Source organism: Eumetopias jubatus, unplaced genomic scaffold, assembly GCF_037043125.1.
Source record: "Eumetopias jubatus isolate StellerSeaLion01/CBP00866 unplaced genomic scaffold, mEumJub1_p1.0 scaffold_12, whole genome shotgun sequence".
Taxonomy (NCBI): Eukaryota; Metazoa; Chordata; class Mammalia; order Carnivora; family Otariidae; genus Eumetopias; species Eumetopias jubatus.
The window spans coordinates 72,075,878-72,094,617 of NW_028274818.1; the positions used below are offsets into that span (position 1 = coordinate 72,075,878).

The 18,740-nt window shown below is 53.7% G+C and overlaps 2 protein-coding genes across 7 annotated transcripts in view; one reads left to right on the plus strand and one right to left on the minus strand.

The window, feature by feature from the left end:
• Positions 1–5,243: 5,243 nt before the first annotated feature.
• Positions 5,244–16,817, plus strand: DNASE1 (deoxyribonuclease 1). 6 transcript variants are annotated; one of them, XM_028117597.2, is made up of 11 exons: positions 5,244–5,331; positions 5,735–5,912; positions 6,214–6,302; positions 6,460–6,543; positions 6,742–6,857; positions 7,001–7,113; positions 7,186–7,340; positions 7,447–7,543; positions 7,689–7,804; positions 13,571–13,760; positions 14,394–16,658. In XM_028117597.2, exons 2-9 carry the CDS (start codon positions 5,766–5,768, stop codon positions 7,740–7,742), a joined length of 855 nt encoding a protein of 284 aa, XP_027973398.2. In that variant the 5' UTR covers positions 5,244–5,331; positions 5,735–5,765; the 3' UTR covers positions 7,743–7,804; positions 13,571–13,760; positions 14,394–16,658. The 6 variants fall into 6 exon arrangements, with proteins under 6 accessions (XP_027973398.2, XP_027973399.2, XP_087873446.1 ...); XM_028117598.2 differs by having other exon boundaries at positions 5,248–5,331; positions 5,773–5,912; positions 14,394–16,659; XM_088017320.1 differs by lacking the exon at positions 5,244–5,331 and having other exon boundaries at positions 5,766–5,912; positions 13,078–13,760; positions 14,394–16,817.
• TRAP1 (TNF receptor associated protein 1) overlaps positions 7,979–18,740 on the minus strand; it is a 51,526-nt gene continuing 40,764 nt past the window's right edge. The window contains exons 12-18 of the mRNA XM_028117551.2: positions 17,007–17,154; positions 14,867–15,052; positions 14,359–14,497; positions 13,496–13,581; positions 12,688–12,833; positions 8,529–8,601; positions 7,979–8,218 (exon numbers count right to left, since the gene is read on the minus strand). Coding sequence (XP_027973352.2) covers positions 8,117–8,218; positions 8,529–8,601; positions 12,688–12,833; positions 13,496–13,581; positions 14,359–14,497; positions 14,867–15,052; positions 17,007–17,154 — 880 coding nt within the window. The 3' untranslated portion in view covers positions 7,979–8,116. The remainder of the gene's footprint in view (positions 8,219–8,528; positions 8,602–12,687; positions 12,834–13,495; positions 13,582–14,358; positions 14,498–14,866; positions 15,053–17,006; positions 17,155–18,740) is intronic.

The following is an 18,740-nucleotide window of genomic DNA, read 5'->3' on the forward strand; positions in this document are numbered from 1 at the left end:
CCCATTTCGTTCGTTATTTTTTAAATAGGCTCCACACCCAGCATGGAGTCCAGTGTGGGGCTCGATCTCAGAACCCTCAGATCAAGACCGGAGCTGATACTGAGACACTTAACCAGTTGAGCCACCCAGGCGCCCCAAGGAAATGTTTGTTTAAACGACTGAGATCCATTGTTTTACAGGATCCATATTGCATTAGTAATAGATCTCATATTTCATTTTATTCTGAGTTCCTCCTCTCCTTTTTTTTTTTTTTTAAAGATTTTATTTATTTGACACAGGCACAGTGAGAGAGGGAACACAAGCAGGGGGAGTGGGAGAGGGAGAAGCAGGCCTCCCGCCGAGCAGGGAGCCCGATGTGGGGCTTGATCCCAGGACCCCGGGATCATGACCCAAGCCGCAAGACAGACGCTTAACGACTGAGCCACCCAGGCGCCCCTCTCTCCTCTTTTTCTTAAAATTTATTGATGAGACCATCCTTTGTCCTGTAGTTTCCCACAGTCTGGATTATGCTGCATCCCCATGGTGGTGATGACTGATGTGCTTCTGTCCCTTGTGAGTTGGTACTGAGATCTAGGGGTTGCATATATTTGCAGTGGTTTTGGCAAGCTACTTTCTAAGTGCTGTTGTGTCCTCTGTTCAGGTGTGGACAGCTGGTTGTCTTCTGTTGAGTTAGTAACCACTGATGATCAGTGCCTACATTAGGGGTTGCAAATTGCTGAGTCTCAAATTCTAGCAGTCATTCATTGCTTAGCTGGAATTCATTGCTTAGTTGGAATACTCCTATATAAACAACTTTCCCCTTAGTAACCACTGAGCAACTCGGTGGTACCATTTACATAGGAAAGGCAGGGAGTTTTCTTGATTTTTGACTGTTGGCCACTTTGCAGAATAACAAGCTGATTCCCCACTATCTCCCAAAGGTGACTGATGAATTTTTTACATCGGTATGTACTCATGCATTTAAAAACAGTTGAGATCGCAATTATTCTCATTAGCAGTTTGTAGATTTGAGAATTTGTGAAAAGATAGGTATTCACTCTGTTAGAAATGATGAAGGCTGGAAGAGCAGGTATCTTCCGTATAGGAACCTATAGATACGGTAACTCAGGCATATTCATTATGTATGTGTTAGATCCAAAGGTTCCCAGACGTTCTCAGTTCAGAGCACCCCTATGTAAGGTTCCGTAATTATTCTAAGGGACTGCCTAGACCAAAAATACCTAACAGTTCCATTAATTAAATAGGTAAGTCTAAACAACTTAAGTATTTATGTCCTAGCAACTTAGAGACATTTGGAAAAGTAATATACAGTCCCTAACACACAATGGTTCATCTTAAGAGTTTTGACTTTATAATGTGCAAAAATGATATGCATTCATTAGAACCCATACTTTAAATTTTGAACGTCGATCTTTTCCTGGACCGATGATCTGCAGTAGGATCCTCTCTCGGGATGCTGGGCAGTGGCAGGAACCCTAGCACCCAGTCGGCCATGCGGTCACAAGGGTAGCAGTCGATACCCTTGGCAGACATTGTTTTTCACTGTCAGTACAGTATTCAGCAAATTACATGAGATATTGAATGCTTTATTATAAAATAGGCTTTGTGTGGGAGGATTTGGCCCAACTGTAGGCTAATGTCAGTGTTCCGAGCACGTTTAACGTAGGCGAGCCTAAGGTGTTGGTGTTCGGTAGGTTAGGTGTATCAAGTGCATTTCAACATTTTCAACTTGCAGTGGAAAGTTATGGTTCTCAATGTGGTTACAGCGGTTACCAGGACATAACCTTTATTATAAATTGAGGAATGTCTGTACATATGAATTTGAAGAAAAAATATTTTCAGTAAGTCACCAAAATTACTTAGGAATGGAACGTAAGCCTATTGGGCACTTTTACAATCATGGAATCAGAGTGGATGCTGCCATCCCTAGTGCCTGCTGCACACGGATTTTCACACAGAACATTCTCAGTAACCGCAGAAACCTAGCCTTGCACAGACCTGCAGCAACGGAAAGGAATGTAGCAAGAGAAACTGTTGAAACCGTGAGCACCTGAACCACAGTGTCCAGCCATGTTGAGGATCACTGGTCCCCTCAGAAGCTGCATGTCCTGTGGTGCCCAGCAGGGTCAGTGTGGGAACCACAGCTGTGTGTCCTTCCCATTTCCGTGGTCATCCTCACCCCAGGGCTACATTTTGGTGTCAAGCCACCCCCACCCCCAGAGCGTTCAGAAGCAGGTCACAGGGTCTTGTGGCAGTTACTGTGACATGCAGGCCACCAACCTGCACAGAGGTGTTCCTTTGCTGCCATTGTTGCCAGCCTTAGTGCTTAGAGGATGTTTTCCTTATCCTTTGATTTCAGCCATACCAGAGCTGAAGACCTGGCTTTGACTTCAGTAAACCATTGTGACGTGCAGTTTCCCCTTCCCGTCTCTGGAGCAGGGTTTAACCAAAGAGGGTGTCAGTCTTTCAGGATTGATGTAAAAATACTTCAGCCTGATCAGAGAAGGTGGTCTGCTGTCAGCGCTCATTTCCCTGCTGTCAGGACTGAAAAATGCCAGAAGCATGGGGCTTCCTACCTTTCCCTGGCCACCTATTCTGTGTCTCCGTTGTGGGGCTGGGCATGGGAGGAGTGTACCTGGACTCCTCGCTGTTAGTGTTGAGCTTGGCCACTGTGGAGGCCAAAAGAATGTGGTCAGAGGTGGCAACATGCAAATTCTGAACTGGGGCCTCTGGAGGCATCGTTTATTTGCTCCTCTGGAAGTTTCACCTTCCACCATTTACAGGACTGTGCCTTGGGTAGCTGCAGGCCTGTGAGCATGAGGAAGCATATGTTGTACATTGAGTTTGGGGATTGCTTGTTACACAAGAGCTGACTGATAAAAACTGAAAAGAAGTCCATGAGAAAAAGGTAAGAGAGTGACAAATAGAGCCTTTGAGAGGGTTATTATTCTTAAGGATAAAGACGATTTTTAAGGAGATGTAATATGTGTCTTCCGTGGAATGTTATCCGTTGATACTTAAACCCAAGAGGAGGGCAGTGACAGTTTTTTCCCCATTTTATAGATGAAGACGAGGCTCAAAATGAGAGGATGCAGGGCGCCTGGGTGGCTCAGTCGTTAAGTGTCTGCCTTCAGCTCAGGTCATGATCTCAGGGTCCTGGGATCGAGTCCCGTCGGGCTCCCTCTCCCTCTGTCCCTCCCGTTTCTGCGCACGTGCGTGCTCTCTCAAATGCATAGATCAATCTTTAAAAAAAAAATGGGTGAAGATGCAGCAGGTGAGTCTGGTGCGGCCCCCAGACCCCCAACTCCTGATCGAAGCTCTTTTGCGGGCCGTGTTGCTTCTCCTGCAGGCCCAACTCCTAGGGCAGCCGATACGGCAGCCATGCACTGGGCCTGGCTCTTGGTATAAGTGGGGCCGCAGTGAGGACCCAGGAGGGAGGGCAGAGACCACACCAGGGAGCTCCACAGGGCACAAGGGCAGCGTTTTGCCCAGGAGGGGTGTGCTGATAGGTGCCCGTGTTGCGTGTGCTGAGAACTGGAAGGACCAGGTAGCTGCAGGGTGACACTTAATGCCACCTGTGGGCGGCATTCCATGTTCAGAAGCGGGGCTGGCAGCCTCCCTCTGCGTTTGCTCCCAGATTTCCCTTGAAAGGTCCGGCACGGGGTGTCTAGCAACGAGTGCATGGGAGAACAGGCTCCAGGTGCCTGCGGTGCACACACCAACAGTCTTGCTCGCTGAGCACAATCTGGATTTTGATGTGCTTAAAAACTCAAGAGATGGAGAACGGGAGAGGCAGCAAGCAAATCTTTGTTCAGGCTGTGATGGGCGTGCTGGCAGTTTGAGGGCCAGGCCACCTGACTACACAGGAGGGACACGTGAACGGACTGGTGTGACAGCCACAGCCGTCTGTCAGCAGGCTTTCATTACCTTGGACTCCTGGTCTTGTTGGTTTACCTTCTGACTGGTTTTTCATCCCCTCTGCCACCTCCTGCCCCGTGACGCCCTGGCTGGATCCGCACTTCCCTGACCCTTGCCTCAAGGCCGCCCCAAGCTCCCTGTCCTCCAGTCCTGTGGCCCCTCCTGATGGGCGGAGTCCCTTCCAGGGGATCGTAAATGGCTCCCAGAAGAGATCCCTGGCCTAACCCTGGAACCTCTGACTGTTAACTTAGAAGGCAGGAAATAGATTCTGCAGGTGCAATCAAGTCAAGGCTCTTGAGATGGGGAGAAGGTTCTGAAGGTTCGGGAGGATGCTAAATCCCATCCCATGGATCTTGTAAGAGGAACAGAACTGACAGCAGCGTGCCGACGGGGGTGGATGGAGTGGGGTGACCTGGAGCCCCCGGGAGCTGGAGATTCAGGGAACCTTCCCCCATGTCTCTATGGGAGTGCGGCCCCCGGGACACTTTGATTTCAGCGCCGTGAAATGGATTTTGGTCTTTGGCCTCCACAGCTGTTAGAGAATACATTTTTGTCAATATAAGCCACCAGCTTTTTAGTGACTTGTTTCGGCAGACACAGAAAATGACCACAAACAGGACAGTCAGGGATTTCAAAACAGAAATGACTGGACATGAGGCCTAGCCCAGAGCCTTCAGCTGCTTGATGGTGTCCCTCAGTCACCTGGGGTCACCTCCGCCTGAAACACACTCTTCACCCTAAGGTTCCCCGTTGCCTTGCTGGCAATGGAGGTGGGCCCTGCATCCCACCGCTTCCTGGGGCCCACGGCACGTGCTCCTCAGGGAGAGCCCAATTTCCAGCCCAGTGGCCTGCAGCCGACACTGCGGACCCATGAGGAAGCGGTGGTTGGGTCTCGGGGAGAATGGTTGGCTTTGACCTGTGGCTCCAAGGTCATCTCCAGACTGGAACACAGCCGGGCCCGCCCCCTGACACACACCTGCTACCTGGGAGAGCAGCATGTGTGAAGGACACGGGCACCTTGGCCCGGTCATTAGACTTTTTGAAACCAATGGCAAATATTATCTGGTGCTCTTTTTACAGCAGCAAGAACCTGTGCCTGTTGCAATAGGTGCACGCCAGCCAACCAGGTGCGTGGGAAAGCCACACAGGCTGCACCATTCTTCTGTCCCCCAGGTGATGCCCTGGGAAAGGTCACAACTGCGTAAACCTTTAAAACCCCAGGGGGAAACAAACATTCCCTGTGCTGGGACTCAGCTGCAACTCTGCATGGGTGTCTCACCCGTTTTTTAATTCACTGTCTTTGTAACTAATTTTTCTTAAAGTAGCAAAAGGAGACCATAGATACTGAGCAGAGGATATCTATTCCTAACTCTTGTAAGAATTTTCATCGTCCTTGCAGAAGCTGACCTTCAGGTGAGTGTCTGGTGCCCCAAGGGCAGTGTGACACAGGGCCCATGGAAAAGGGGTGCCAGGCCTGGAGGCCCCTCAGGTGACTGGCCCCTTGGGAAGAGCCCTTGCCAGTCCAGGCTGGGTGGGTGCCTGGAGCAGGGAGGGCAGTGAGCCGGTGTCTCAGCAACAGAGGGCCGGGGGCCACCTCGGGCCGGCAACTCTCACAGGGGCTGGTCTTCTGGCAGGTGTAGTGAGAAGACCCAAGGGCGTTTTACTTAGCTGTCTGGCTCTCTGGACACTGGGGAGAGGGTTGTGCTCAGCCTGGCCTGTTCAGCATAGCCCACAGAAACAGGATTTACTCCACTTTGGGCTCCACCAGCCCCACCTGGTTGGACTCAGGGAGGAGGAGGCACTGTCTTATTTCCAGACTCACAGGTAAACATCCCTCCTGTTCCACGATGAGAGGCGCCAGGCTGATGGGGGCACTGCTCGCCCTGGCTGGCCTGCTGCAGGTGGCCCTGTCCCTGAAAATAGCAGCCTTCAACATCCGAACTTTTGGGGAGACCAAGATGTCCAATGCCACGCTCTCCCACTACATTGTGCAGGTCAGTCCAGGCCGGCCTGTCCCCAAGGAACCCCAGGGTGGGGGTGTCTAACAGGTTCTGGGAACACTGGGGCAGCAGCCAGTCCTGAGGGCGACCACAGACAGGGTATAGAGAGCCTCTGGTGACAGGGAGGACCCCCGTCTGCTGTTCCATCCATGGTCGGTGACAGAATCCCAGGCAGGAGCATCAGGCCAAACCATAACCTGAAGATGCCCCAGGGAGCATTTCAGCCCTTGTGGGGACCTGCAGCCGGTGTCCACCCAGGCTGCCCTGCTCAGCACCACCGTGGCCCTGTCCACAGATCCTGAGTCGCTATGACATTGCTGTCATCCAGGAGGTCAGAGACAGCCACCTGACAGCCGTGGGGAAGCTGCTGGACATACTCAATCAGTGGGTGATTGGGGGGGGGGCGGCTGGGGAGGCACAGGACGGTGATCCTACCCCCATGGCACGGTACCATTGCCTGACGGAGCCAAGAGCCCTGCTGTGGGCAACAGGAGGGTTCCCTGGGGGCCCTCTGACGGGCATGTTCATTTCCTTAATCCAGGGATGACCCCAACACCTATCAGTTCGTGGTCAGTAAGTCGCTGGGCCGCAACAGCTACAAGGAACAGTACCTCTTCTTGTTCAGGTAAAGCCCCAGTGCCGAGAAATGGGGGCCACCCGGGGACGTTGAGGCTGAGGGGGTCCTCAAGGGCAGCAGTCTGTCCTACGGGGAGGAACTGGCTCGTGCTCTGTGGCCTCCAAGAGCCCGGGGCCCTGGTGTGGGCCACCCCCCCTCCACCAGGCTGCACCCCCGGTCCCAGGCTAAGCCCCTGGCCTTCCCCAGACCCAACCAGGTGTCTGTACTGGACAGCTACCAGTATGACGACGGCTGCGAGCCCTGTGGGAACGACACTTTCAGCCGCGAGCCCGCCATCGTCCTGTTCCACTCCCCGCTCACCGGTATGCACCCCTTCCTGGGGGCCCTGGAAAGCCCTGGCTCCCCCTAGTGCTTCGGTCTGACGTTGAAGGCACTCGGGAGCACACCGCCTTGGGACTGGCTCATGCCCCCACCCTGGGACTGAGCAGGACCACCCTCTCCCCAGCGGTCCAGGCCTTCGCCATTATTCCCTTGCATGCGGCCCCCCTGGACGCCGTGGCGGAGATGGACTCGCTCTATGATGTCTACCTGGATGTCCGGCAGAAATGGGACCTGGAGGTCAGTGCCCCACCCCAGGCTCCGGGGGCATGTGCAACGTGCCCAGGCCAAGCAGCTGCTGTCTCCTACTAGGACATCATGCTCATGGGCGACTTCAATGCTGGCTGCAGCTACGTGGCCCCCTCCCAGTGGGCCTCCATCCGCCTGCGCATGAACCCGGCCTTCCAGTGGCTGATTCCTGATACCGCAGACACCACGGCCACCGCCACGCACTGTGCCTATGACAGGTAGGGAGGGGGTCGACTCTGGGAGCAGCCTTGCCTCCTCTGGGGCAGTCACCCTCCTGAGCTGCAGGCAGTGGGGCCCAGCCAGGGACCTTCTTGTGTGCGGCAGGATTGTGGTGGCAGGGACGCTGCTCCAGCATGCCATCGTTCCGGACTCGGCCACCCCCTTTGACTTCCAGGCTGCCTATGGCCTCAGCAGCGAGCTGGTAGGTGTCCTCCCTTACGTGCTTCAGCTTTGCTGGGGCCAGCACATGGTGCCGGGGCGGGGGGGGGGGGGGGGGGGTCCGGTCACAAAGTACCGTGTGCAGAGCGGGCCGTGCACCCCTGTCCTCACTATGGGTTTCCCCACAGGCCCAGGCCATCAGCGACCATTACCCGGTGGAGGTGATGCTAAAGATGGTTTGATGTGAATGGGGCCTGGGCTGGTGACCTCTCCCCTCTACCTCTCCAGCTTGCCTGTCCTCACGGTAAGCATGGGCAATGAGGTTTTCCTCTGAGCACCCTCCCCTGAACCACCCCAGCAGCTGGAGTCTGGGGAAGTAGACCTGGCACTATTTCTGCTTCCTGTGTGAGTAAGGGCCTTGTGGCAGCCGAGCGCCTACCTGCCTTTGCAGTCCAGACACAAGTTTACCAGTTTACCATTTAGATTAACAAATGCTTTTAAGTAAATAAAGCTCAAAGGGGGTGTTGTCACCAGTCCTGTCTCAGGCTACCTCATCGTCCTCTACTTGAGCCCTAGTCCCTGCGTGTAGACTGGGGGCCTTCATGCCCACGGCCCCTCAGCGTCGCTCTAGGGCCTTGACAAGCAGGTGGTTCAGGCGGCCCACCATGGGGCGGGGGTCATCGACGAGCCCCGCGGCAATCATGGCGTTCTCATAGATCTGAAAGGTAGGGGTAACCTCATCAGTGAGAGGACAAGGCCCTGCAGAGGGAAAAAAAAGAGCACTACCTTTTTCAAAATGGGTATTAGGGGCACCTGGGTGGCTTAGGTCATGATCTCAGGGTCCTAGGACTAAGCCCCGCACTGGGCTCCCTGCTCAGCAGGGAACCTGCTTCTCCCTTTGCTGCCGTGCCCCACCCCCACCCCACGCACTCTCTCAAAACTTTAAACCAGGGTTTTAAAGGTAACAGGTGTCCCACTTCACCAGACGATGTGGGCACCGCAGTTCTGCTCGTCCCCAGGAGACTCACCTGATCAACCAGTAGCTGGGCCAGGTCAGGCTCACTCTCTCTCAGCTGACTGAGCTTCTTAATCAGCGTGTGTCTATAGCATAGAAAACACCAGAAATTAGCTCAAGAGCCTCTGTGTTCTGATGACTTTTCTGAGAGTTTGGGGTTATCTGAACATTCAAAAAAATGTAGGAGGATGGTCCAGTACAAGAAGCACAACGGGGGCACCTGAGTGGCTCAGTGGGTCAAGCAACTGCTTTCGGCTCAGGTCATGATCCTGGGACCCCAGGATCGAGCCCAATGTTGGGCTCCCTGTTCAGTGGGAAGCCTGCCTCTCTCATGCTAATAAAAGGAAAAGCACATATCAATTTCAGATGACATACCAAGAAAACCAGGAGAAATAGATTTGATTAGCAAATGCAGCAAGTACCAAAATATATGAAAAAGACATTAGTTGTCAGAAACCCTACTTAATTCATACATTTAACAGATGAACCTATTAGTATTAAAAAAAAAATCTTTTAAATTCATAAACATGTTAGAAGAGCCAGGGGAAGAGCTCTCGCAGGTATTAAAGTGTATTATAAGGCTCCAGTAATTGGATTGCTGGCTCTGAAAAGTGGAAAGCCAACATCTGGGGCCCCTGGTTGGCTCAGCTGGTAGAGTGACTCTGAGTGACTTGATCTCAGGGTCCTGAGTTCAAGCCCCATGTTGGGTGTAAAGCTTACTTTAAAAATAAACTACAGCATTAAAAAGCCGATAGCATTTTTGGGGTGCCTGGGTGGCTCAGTTAAGCATCTGCCTTCAGCTGGAGTGCTGGGATTGAACCCTGTGTCAGGCTCCCTGTTCAGCAGGGAATCTGCTTCTCACTCTCTTGAATGAATAAATAAAATCTTTTTTTTAAAACAAAAGAAAAAAAGCGAGGGCGCCTGGGTGGCTCAGTTGGTTAAGCCACTGCCTTCGGCTCAGGTCATGATCCTGGAGTCCTGGGATCGACTCCCACATCGGGCTCCCTGCTCAGCAGGGGGGTCTGCTTCTCCCTCTGACCCTCTTCCCTCTCGTGCTCTCTCTCTCAAATAAATAAAATCTTAAAAAAAAAAAGCGAATATCTTGGTGCAAACAGAGAGATCGCCTAACTGTACATGAGGGAGGGTAACTGGCCACTCAGAATGCTACTGGATTTCTACTGGATTCTTAGATCAAAAGAAATACAAACATTTAGAGGAAAATTTCAGAAGGACTTTTGAAGCAAAATACACAGAGGTCAAAAAGGAGAGAGCTTTGCATGAGAAGTGCATCTCTTCCTGCACAGGAGAAAACACCATAAATAAATTGAGAAGTTTGGTAAAACTGAAGGCGTCAGGGAAATTGAAGTGTGTCTGCCAGAGGACAGTGGAGTCTGTAAACTGGGCACGTACACTGCTCTGAGACACAGCAACCCCCTTCCCACAGCACTGCATCTGGTAAAACACTCCAAGACCCACCAGCAAATGTGCTTGCACACGCACCCGCTGGCTCTGGGAAGACACACACACCTAACGTGGGCCACATGGGGGGCAAAGGTGTAAGGGAAATGTCACTGTGAACTCTCTTGGTTCTTTGGATTTCTGAACCAGATGAACGAATTACCAATTTTAAAAGCAACTAAAATTTCAGAATAGGCTCTGGCAACAGAAATGAGCACCCAGTACAGCTCCCTCACAGAACCACGTCCAAGCCAGCATGAAGGCACGCCCACGGGGCCAGTCCGCGCCTGGGCCAGGCACTCACAGCTGGAAGCCCCCTGCGCAGCCGGACAGAGGTGCCACGGGAGCGGCTCCTGCGCGGAGCTGCCCCACGCCGTGCGACTGGCCGTGAGCCACGTCCAACCTCTCATCCACAGACTCTTGTGTCTAGTCATTTGGCTCACAACGTGGAAGAGGAACCTCTTTCCTACCCCCGGCAGTCTAAACAAAATTTATGATTATAAACCAACATGAAAAATATGGTAACGATTAAAAATAGTAATTAAAAAAAAAACATACAGGGTCGCCTGGGTAGCTCAGTCGAGCATCCAACTTGGTTCCAGCTCGGATCATGATCTCAGGGTTACGGGCTCTGCGCTCAGCAGGGAGTCTGCTTGAGATTCTCTCGCCCTCTCCCTCTCTCCCTTACCCCCTCCATGCTCATTTGCACTCTCTCTTAAAAAAAAAAAGCATATAACAATGTAAGACCAGAGTCCAGAAAAAACACCAAATGGGCTGTAGTGACTGTGGTAGGGGACAAGCCTAGATGTTTGCTTTTTGCTATTTTCTAACATTTTAGGTAACTTGGTGTAATTTCATTTAAAAAATTACTGAAGGGGCGCCTAGGTGGCTCAGTCAGTTAAGGAGCCAACTCTTGGTTTCAGCTCAGGTCATGATCCCAGGGTCATGGTATCGAGCCCCACACTCAACGCAGAGTCTGCTTGAGATTCTCCCTCCCTCCGCCCCTACCTCCAACCATGTGTTCCCTCTCTGTAAAATAAATCTTATAAAATTACTACTGTATACAAAATCGCTCCAAAAAATCTTCATATACAATTGCAAGTTAGAAAATGGCATTTCTAAATATCCAATAAATAAGGTACATCAGAAACAATGTGCAATCTCTCTACAGTTACCAAAAAATACTAAATAAGACCTAAATAGAGAAATCTGGCATGTTCATGGATGAAAGATTGGACACAAAGATGCCAGTTCATTCGAAATTGACTTGGGAGCCAGTATAACCTCAACCACAAGCCCAACTGTGTGTGGGGGTGGAGGGGGGGGGACACCTGTCAGGCCACCTCGTCCAAGCACAGACCTTCAGGAGGGAAGATACCCTTGAAGGGAAATAAGGGGGGACTGACTGAATACAGATGTGCGGGGAACACCGTGCACTGCGGCCACGTGATGCTGGACAGAGACGTGAAGCCAATCAGCAGGGAGAGGGCAGCTGTGAGCAGTCACGGCACAGGGCAAGCAGGTGTTCATGTGGAGTGAGAGACGACAACTCTCCCACATCCCGAACCAATGAGAGATGGACTAAAACCTTAAAGCTTTTAGACAATACATTCAAGACTCTGATAAAGATTTCTCCAAAACCTAGAACAGCAACGAACACAGACTTCCAGCATGGTGGGGGGACAGGGGCAGTGGGCGAAGGGGTTGAGGGGCTCAAACTTCAGTTGTAAAGTCAATCACAGGAAGAGAAGTACAGCACAGAACCATCGGTAGTAGCACAGTGATGGGGTAAGGGACTTCTCGCGGTGAGCCCGTTGTCACGTCCATAAACGTCAACATCACTATGTCGTACGCCTTAAACTAACACCGTATGTCCACTAGACTTCAACCAAAGTAATGAGTATTTTAAAAGTTATGATTTCGTTAAAATTAAGAACTTCTCAGAACACATCTTTAGACAGATGAAACGACACTGGAAGACGACAGTGGCAACCGAGAAAGCGTACATAAACTATGAAACAGAACAGGAAAAAGGCCAGTCTTGGGCGCGTCCTCGCGCGCAGGGCCCGGGGCCGCAGTGTGCGAACAGCGGCGTCTCCTTGCCCCGCGGAGGGCACCTGGGCAGGTGAGCCTCAGGGAGACGCGCGGGGGCCAGACGAGACAGGAGTGTTCAGAGCAACCCATTCCCGGCAGCCCCCAAATGAGAACTACTCACAAGTTCACTAAGAAGACTAAATCGCGGCACTGAGGCACACTCCGGCCTGTCACTCCGCCCCGAACACGACCGCACCCCCAGCCTCCCTCCCCGGGCACCGCCTGTCGCCGAGTGAAGGAAGCACTTCCGAAGCACGTGCCCGGGGACTCCACTGACAGGCCACTCAGATCTGTCTCCAGGACACACGGCGGATGGCGGACTAGAGCTCGGGCAGGAACTCTGTCTCTACAGTGAGGGCTGTGTGGCCACTGAGGAGGGACAGGCCCCCACTGGGCCACTTGCAGTGTTCGAGAACCTTCCGCAGGGGGTTGGGGGGACGTGTAAACTGAAATGCAGTTGGATCACACAGGTGGTGTCTTTATGGTCACCAAACTGCATGTAAGCCTTTTGCCCTTTGTAGCTGTCAGACACACAAGCAGCTCACACACCACTGTGGATTACTGGGCGGGGGGAGGATCGTGCGGGCCCGTGCCCTGGGCCCAAGGGGCCGGGAGCCTACCTGGGGTTGATCTCCAGCGTGGGCTGCAGGAGCTGAGCGCGCTCCTCCTGGGTCTTGGCCAGCTGCTGCATGCGCAGGAAGTGCCGGGCAGCCCCCATCTCCAGCACGGTGATCATGGCAGGGTGGGTGTCCAGTCGAAGAGTCACCTACAAGCAAGGCCAGGGACCGGGTGAGGGAGGAGCCAGAGGAGGGGAGGCAGGGAGGGCTGGGCTGCAGGGTCTTGACCAGGTCGGAAGCTTCCCCAGATGACACGAAAGAATGCAGATCTCTGGGGACAACCCCCCCTCCCCCCGCCTGATGCACTACTGAGAAGGGAGCTCGAGCCACTGCCACACAAGTCCCCGGGACAGAATCCTGACTGGGGACTCCCTCCTCCCGTGTCCCTCACAGCTACCGGCTTCTCATGAATCAGTGGCTGTCCCAGGGCCATCCTGCCTGGTTACTCACGCCTCTCGGCTGCACAGGGACCACCGCCGAGTCCTACGACTATCTAGGACCCTGGAGGCCCGCCCATCCCGATGGCCCGAGCCTCCTTCCCACAGACAACGCTCTCACCACCCCTCCAGCCCTGCCCACGGCTCCCAGGGGCCTTAGGTCGTCCGGGCGCACCATCTCCCCGCAAGCATTCACGCCCCCGGTGCTGTGTGCACACGCGTAGGAGCGGCAGCAACATGCCCGTCTCCACCCCAGGTCACGGCCTCGAGCGGCACCGGGAGACGCGCACGAAGCCAGCCACTCAGCCCACAGCAGTGGGGTCACAGAGGGCCATGGCAGCTGGGAAGTGGCCCGTCCCTCTGGAAGGCCTCACCTTCACAGTGGTGACACGGGACCCCAGCACATTTCTCATCCAAGCCATCAGGTCCTCCGTCTCCTTCTCCGACAGGCGGTCACCAGCTACAGGAGAGAAGGCAGTGAGCTCGGAGCTGTTACCGGCGACTCCACCCCAGGGGATCCCGCCGGGGCCTGAAACGCTAAAGCCCCAAGAGCGGGTTTTAAAGAAGGCTCCCTCCACCCCCCACTGGCCGCCAGCACAAAGAAGCTTCCCAGAAGGCTCTTCACCTAAAAGCAAGCAGGTAAAACTGGACCTCAAAAAGGACATTTTAGGGGCGCCCGGCTGGCTGCGCTGGTAGAGCATGTGACTCTTGCTCTCAGGGTCACAAATTCAAGCCCCACAGTGGATGTGGAGCCTACTTTTAAAAAAGGACACTTTTGTTGCCTGAGGCCCATGTTAATTTTTTTTTAAAGATTTTACTTATTTATTTGAGAGAGAACAAGAGGGAGCACGAGAGGGAAGAGGGTCAGAGGGAGAAGCAGACTCCCCGCCGAGCAGGGAGCCCGATGTGGGACTCGATCCCGGGACTCCAGGATCATGACCTGAGCCGAAGGCAGTCACTTAACCAACTGAGCCACCCAGGCGCCCCAGGCCCATATTAATTTTGTAGGGGTTTTAAGAAGAGGATTTCTAATTCTCTCAGGAAGCCAAGCTGGAAGGAGCATAGGAGAGGTCCCAGGATCTAAACAAAGATGTTCCCAGCAGCTTCTTTTATGCAGGGTGGGGACCCCAGATACAAACAAGCAAAGAAAACCCCATATAAATAGCCCCCCGGGGCCTGCCTCCCCACACCCCCAGGCCACTGCCCAGGCCTGGGCCCAGACAGAAGGCAAGCTGACCTGGGGACCCATCCTCCAACTTCTCCTCCTTATAGTGGTCAACAACGATGTCCGTCTCCACAGAGATCAGTTTCTTCTTGTCAAACTCACGAAGGTGGAGCAAGGTCAGCTCATCAAACTGCTCATAGCAGAAGAGAACCTGCGAGAGCCGGAGAACGTCAGCGTCGGGCCTTGAAATGTCTGCCCGTGACAGGAAGAGAGGGGCGCGTGAGAGGCAGGCGGGGTCCCACGTCCGGAAATGCCACACCAGAGACCCTAGGGCCTCAGCACAGTCCTGAGCAGGCCCTGGGCTATGACGCACCAGCAGCAACAGTGACTCTACAGAACCCCACGTCCCTTCCCAGAGACAGACTAACGGCAGCTGGGCTGGGCCTCTGGATGCTACCTCGCACTGCTTGGCTCTCCTGTGTCCTGGGCCCATTCAGCCACTGTCCACTAAGCAGAGACCCTCCTTCAGGGGCTCAGACACCGGTTACCCTGTCCTGGCCCCAGCCCGTGGCTCACCCACCTCCATGTTTTTCTGCTTCATGGCTTCGTAGTAGGGTGAATGCTCGGCCAGGTGCCGGCTGGGGGCACACAGGTAGTAGATGGTGCGGGTGCCGGCCTGCATGCGGCTCGCATAGTCCGGGAGGCTGGTCAGCTGCCCAGCGGGCAAGGCCGAGGACTCGTACCGCAGCAGCTTTGCGATATCCTCCTGCGGACAAAGGCCAGCTTGCTCTCATTCCAGGTCCTGTTCTGAAAGCCTCCCACCTGCCTGGCACAGACCTCGGAAGCCTATGGCTACGGGGAGGAAGGGTTCTGGCCGGCCTCAACCCGGGCTGCCAGGCCCAGGGATAGTGCTCAGCCCCGGGGTAGGGGGGGCGGCTGTGGGGACTCTGGTGGTATCCATTAGGTCCCACATCAAAAGTTCAGGGGAGGGGCGCCTGGAGGGGCTCAGTCGTTAAGCGTTTGCCTTCGGCTCAGGTCATGATCCCAGGGTTCTGGGATCAAGCCCCACATCGGGCTCCCTGCTCCACAGGAAGCCTGCCTCTCCCTCTCCCACTCCCCCTGCTTGTGTTCCCTCTCTCGCTGTATCTCTCTCTGTCAAATAAATACAATCTTAAAAAACAAAAAGTTCAGGGGACCCTGGAGAGAACCTTCACCCAGGTGGTCCAGGGCCCTGTGGAGAAGGGCTTTCTGGTCCTGTCCCAGGAGTGGCCAGACACTGTCCGTGGCAGAGACTTTCCTGGACCCAGCATCCTCCCTCCATTCTAGTCACTGACCCTGCCTCTTGGGCACGTGGACTCGGTGTGGAGGCCACATTCCCAGACTTCCCCACAGCATTAACTAGCCCGTGGTGGGGTACAAACGACAGTGGGCATGTCCTGAAGGGGTGGGGTCCGGCCTCTTCCTTCCTGTCAGCTGAAGTCAACGCGCCTGCTGCTGCCCTAGCCTCTCAACGTGGGAGCTACCTGACAACAAGCTGGGGCCTGGGTCCCTGATGCCACCAGCCCAGATGTGACTCGAGAACTAAAGTCTGCCTAGTCTACACCATTGACTTCTCCTGGATTATCCAACACAGACGTGCAGGGAGAGGGGAACACAGGGAAGACTGGAGCCTGTTCAGAGGCGATGTCCAACGAAATGGCACGATGGAAATGAAAATGCCACCTAGGTGCTGTTAACCATAAATACATAACTGACAGCACATGGAAATTCAGACAGGCCCACACCAGGAGCTGGAGGAGTCTGCCACCAGCCAGCAGCAAGGAGGGCCTGAGGCCCAAGCCCCATGGCCTGAAACACCCCCTGGCGAACCCCAGATGCTTGGTCACTTCCTTCCTCACTGCTGTTCTGGTGCAGCAGATGAAATCCCAGCCCTGGGAGGGCCTGCTTAATGGGCATGGATGTCTTTTTGAGGGGAAGAGAATGTTCTGGAACTGGATGGTCATGGTTGCACAACTTGTGAATGCATGAAGGGCCACTGAACTGTTCACTTTTTAAAAGGGTGAATTTTGGGGAGCATGGGTGGCTCAATCAAATGTCTGCCTTCAGCTCAGGTCATGATCCTGGGGTCCTGGGATTGAGCCCCACGTTGGGCTCCCTGCTCAGTGGGGAGTCTGCTTCTCCCTCTGCCTCTGTCCCTGCTCTCAAATAAAATCGTCAAAAAAATAATACAAGGGTGAATTTTATGGTATGTGAATTATATGGCAATTTAAAATTGGCCAAAAAATGTTTATGGGATGATCGTATCATTAAGTAATTAAATTGAACTCTGGCCCCAGAGACACCGCATTAAAGAATTTCCACCAATCACACTGTGCAAATGCCGTGACTGCCCTTCCCACCCCAAGAACCAGGCACCTTGCCCTGTCCCCTGCCTTTTGTGATCTCCTGAACACCCTGAACTCTTGTGGGAGACCATGCACACCCACTTCCTTCCAGCATCAGGCCAGGAAGAGCTCAGTGCTATGGGACACGGTAAGGAGGCTCTGGGAAGTGGCACCAGGCCTGTTGTGTCCCCCGACAGAGGCCCAGAAGCCAAACACTGCCTTTACTGACCCCTGCGCGGCGCCAGGCTGGGCCACACTCATGTCCCGAGAAGCTCAGGTTTCGGGCCTCCACAGCCCATGGCAACCCAGAGAAAGGCCCAGAAGCCCAGACCCTACCTTGACTTCCTGCTCGGCAGTGGTCACAATGCCCTCCCTCATGAACAAGCCATAATCTTCAAAAAACTTGGTGTATTTTTTGGCGTCTTTTTTACTCTGGTCAATGAAGAATTTTATTAGCCTCTGCTGTAGAAGGTCCCGGAGTTTCCTGCAGAACAGAAATACATTTATCCCAAACAACTTCTGTGAAATACAAAAGGTCAAAGGGCACAAAAAACATTCACTCCCACTAATAATCAAAGAAGTGAAAATGACACCATTTTGATAAAACAAAAAAAGATGAAGCAAAAACAAAGGGGACCCCTGACAAATCCCAGCCGGGGAGAGACGCCCCCGAGAAGAAGGAATGCGAACCAACCCCCCTTTGGAGGCTACAGCCTCGGTTCCCACTGCAGATCACACCTGAGACCAGAGTCAGCAAGCTTTAGGGACCGGCCTTCCGCGGGGACGCACAGCCCCCATGCTGACCGGGGAAGACTAGACTGAAGGAACGTAACAAGCTGCCTGGCCAAACATCACATCCTCTAGTGGTTCTGAAGGATGTGAGAAAGTGCCCGTGCTGGAAGCAGCAGCAGATACAGACACGAACAGACCATAGGGTGTGGTGCGCGTGCGCCAAGACTGTCCCCCTGCCTTCTGTGCGCTGCAGTGTCCCTGTCGGGATCCACCCTCCGGCCAGGGTGTGCACTGTAGCCGGGGCTGATGCGGCACACGCTACAGGCACAACCAACCGTACAAAACTCGGACTTCAGGGGATCAGGGTGTTGACTGTGGCATTATACAATGGCATGAAATTACAAGCGGCTTCATTACGGGTATCAAGGGTATTCTTTCTTCCTAATATTTTGCCTTTTCTTTTACAAAAGCAAAATTACCGTGTGTTTCTGTAATAACGCAGGGTAGGGGGCAAGAGTCTCACATTACCCCTAAGCCTTCCCTCTCTGCTCCCATCCCTAACCCCAATCCCTCAGCCCGAGGGCAGGATGGGACAACACCTGCACCCGGGCTGGGGCAGCCAGAGTGGCTAGGATGGGACATCGAGCGCCCGGAGGGTGACCACGCAGCCCGGTGTGGAAGGTCAGAGCCCAGGAGGTGCGGGGGGCACCGATGTGAGGGGAGGGCAGTGGCCACGGGCAAGCTGATTTCACAGCAGGTGACTGGTCAACGCTCCACAGGTTAGGGATGACGAGAAACAGATGGCTCACGGTCAAAGGGAGCAGCACACATGGGCAGGGTCAAGACCAGGAAGTCCCAGTGGTGTCGGGAGGTCACTGGTGAACTCACCAGACTCAGAAACAAGTACTGCTGCAGAGGCACACACATCCACACACGCAGACCTCGTGTATTCCTTAGCTGACTACTAAGAGGGCCTGGGAGAAAGGACACCCCAACAGCAACGCCATCCCTAGGGCCCAGATCTTGGCTTCTCAATACCATGTTCCAATCAAAGGAAACGGGGCACCTTCATGGAGTAAGTGGTTCCAGGGTCAGGACAAGATGTAGGCGAAATACAAGGAGAGCCTAGAACATCTTGTGCCGAAAGCAAGGATGCTGAAAGCAAGGTGGGGGCATAGTCAAAGGGCCCAGGAGCCAGTCCGGGCGGGCTCCTTCCTGCTGGCTACGCTGCACGACATGTGGGCATCGAGATGCACGATGACAGTAACACATCAGAACCCACTGAACAAAATGGAAAATCAGTTCCTATAAATAAACTTTAGGTATTTAAAAATGCAC

Excerpts from the sequence above, each read along its gene's own strand:
- DNASE1 (XM_028117597.2), top strand. The coding sequence starts at position 5,766 with ATGAGAGGCGCCAGGCTGATGGGGGCACTGCTCGCCCTGGCTGGCCTG. Across the intron at positions 6,544-6,741 it reads CAGTACCTCTTCTTGTTCAG|ACCCAACCAGGTGTCTGTAC; the intron begins GTAAAGCCCCAG and ends GGCCTTCCCCAG. Across the intron at positions 7,341-7,446 it reads ACGCACTGTGCCTATGACAG|GATTGTGGTGGCAGGGACGC; the intron begins GTAGGGAGGGGG and ends TGTGTGCGGCAG.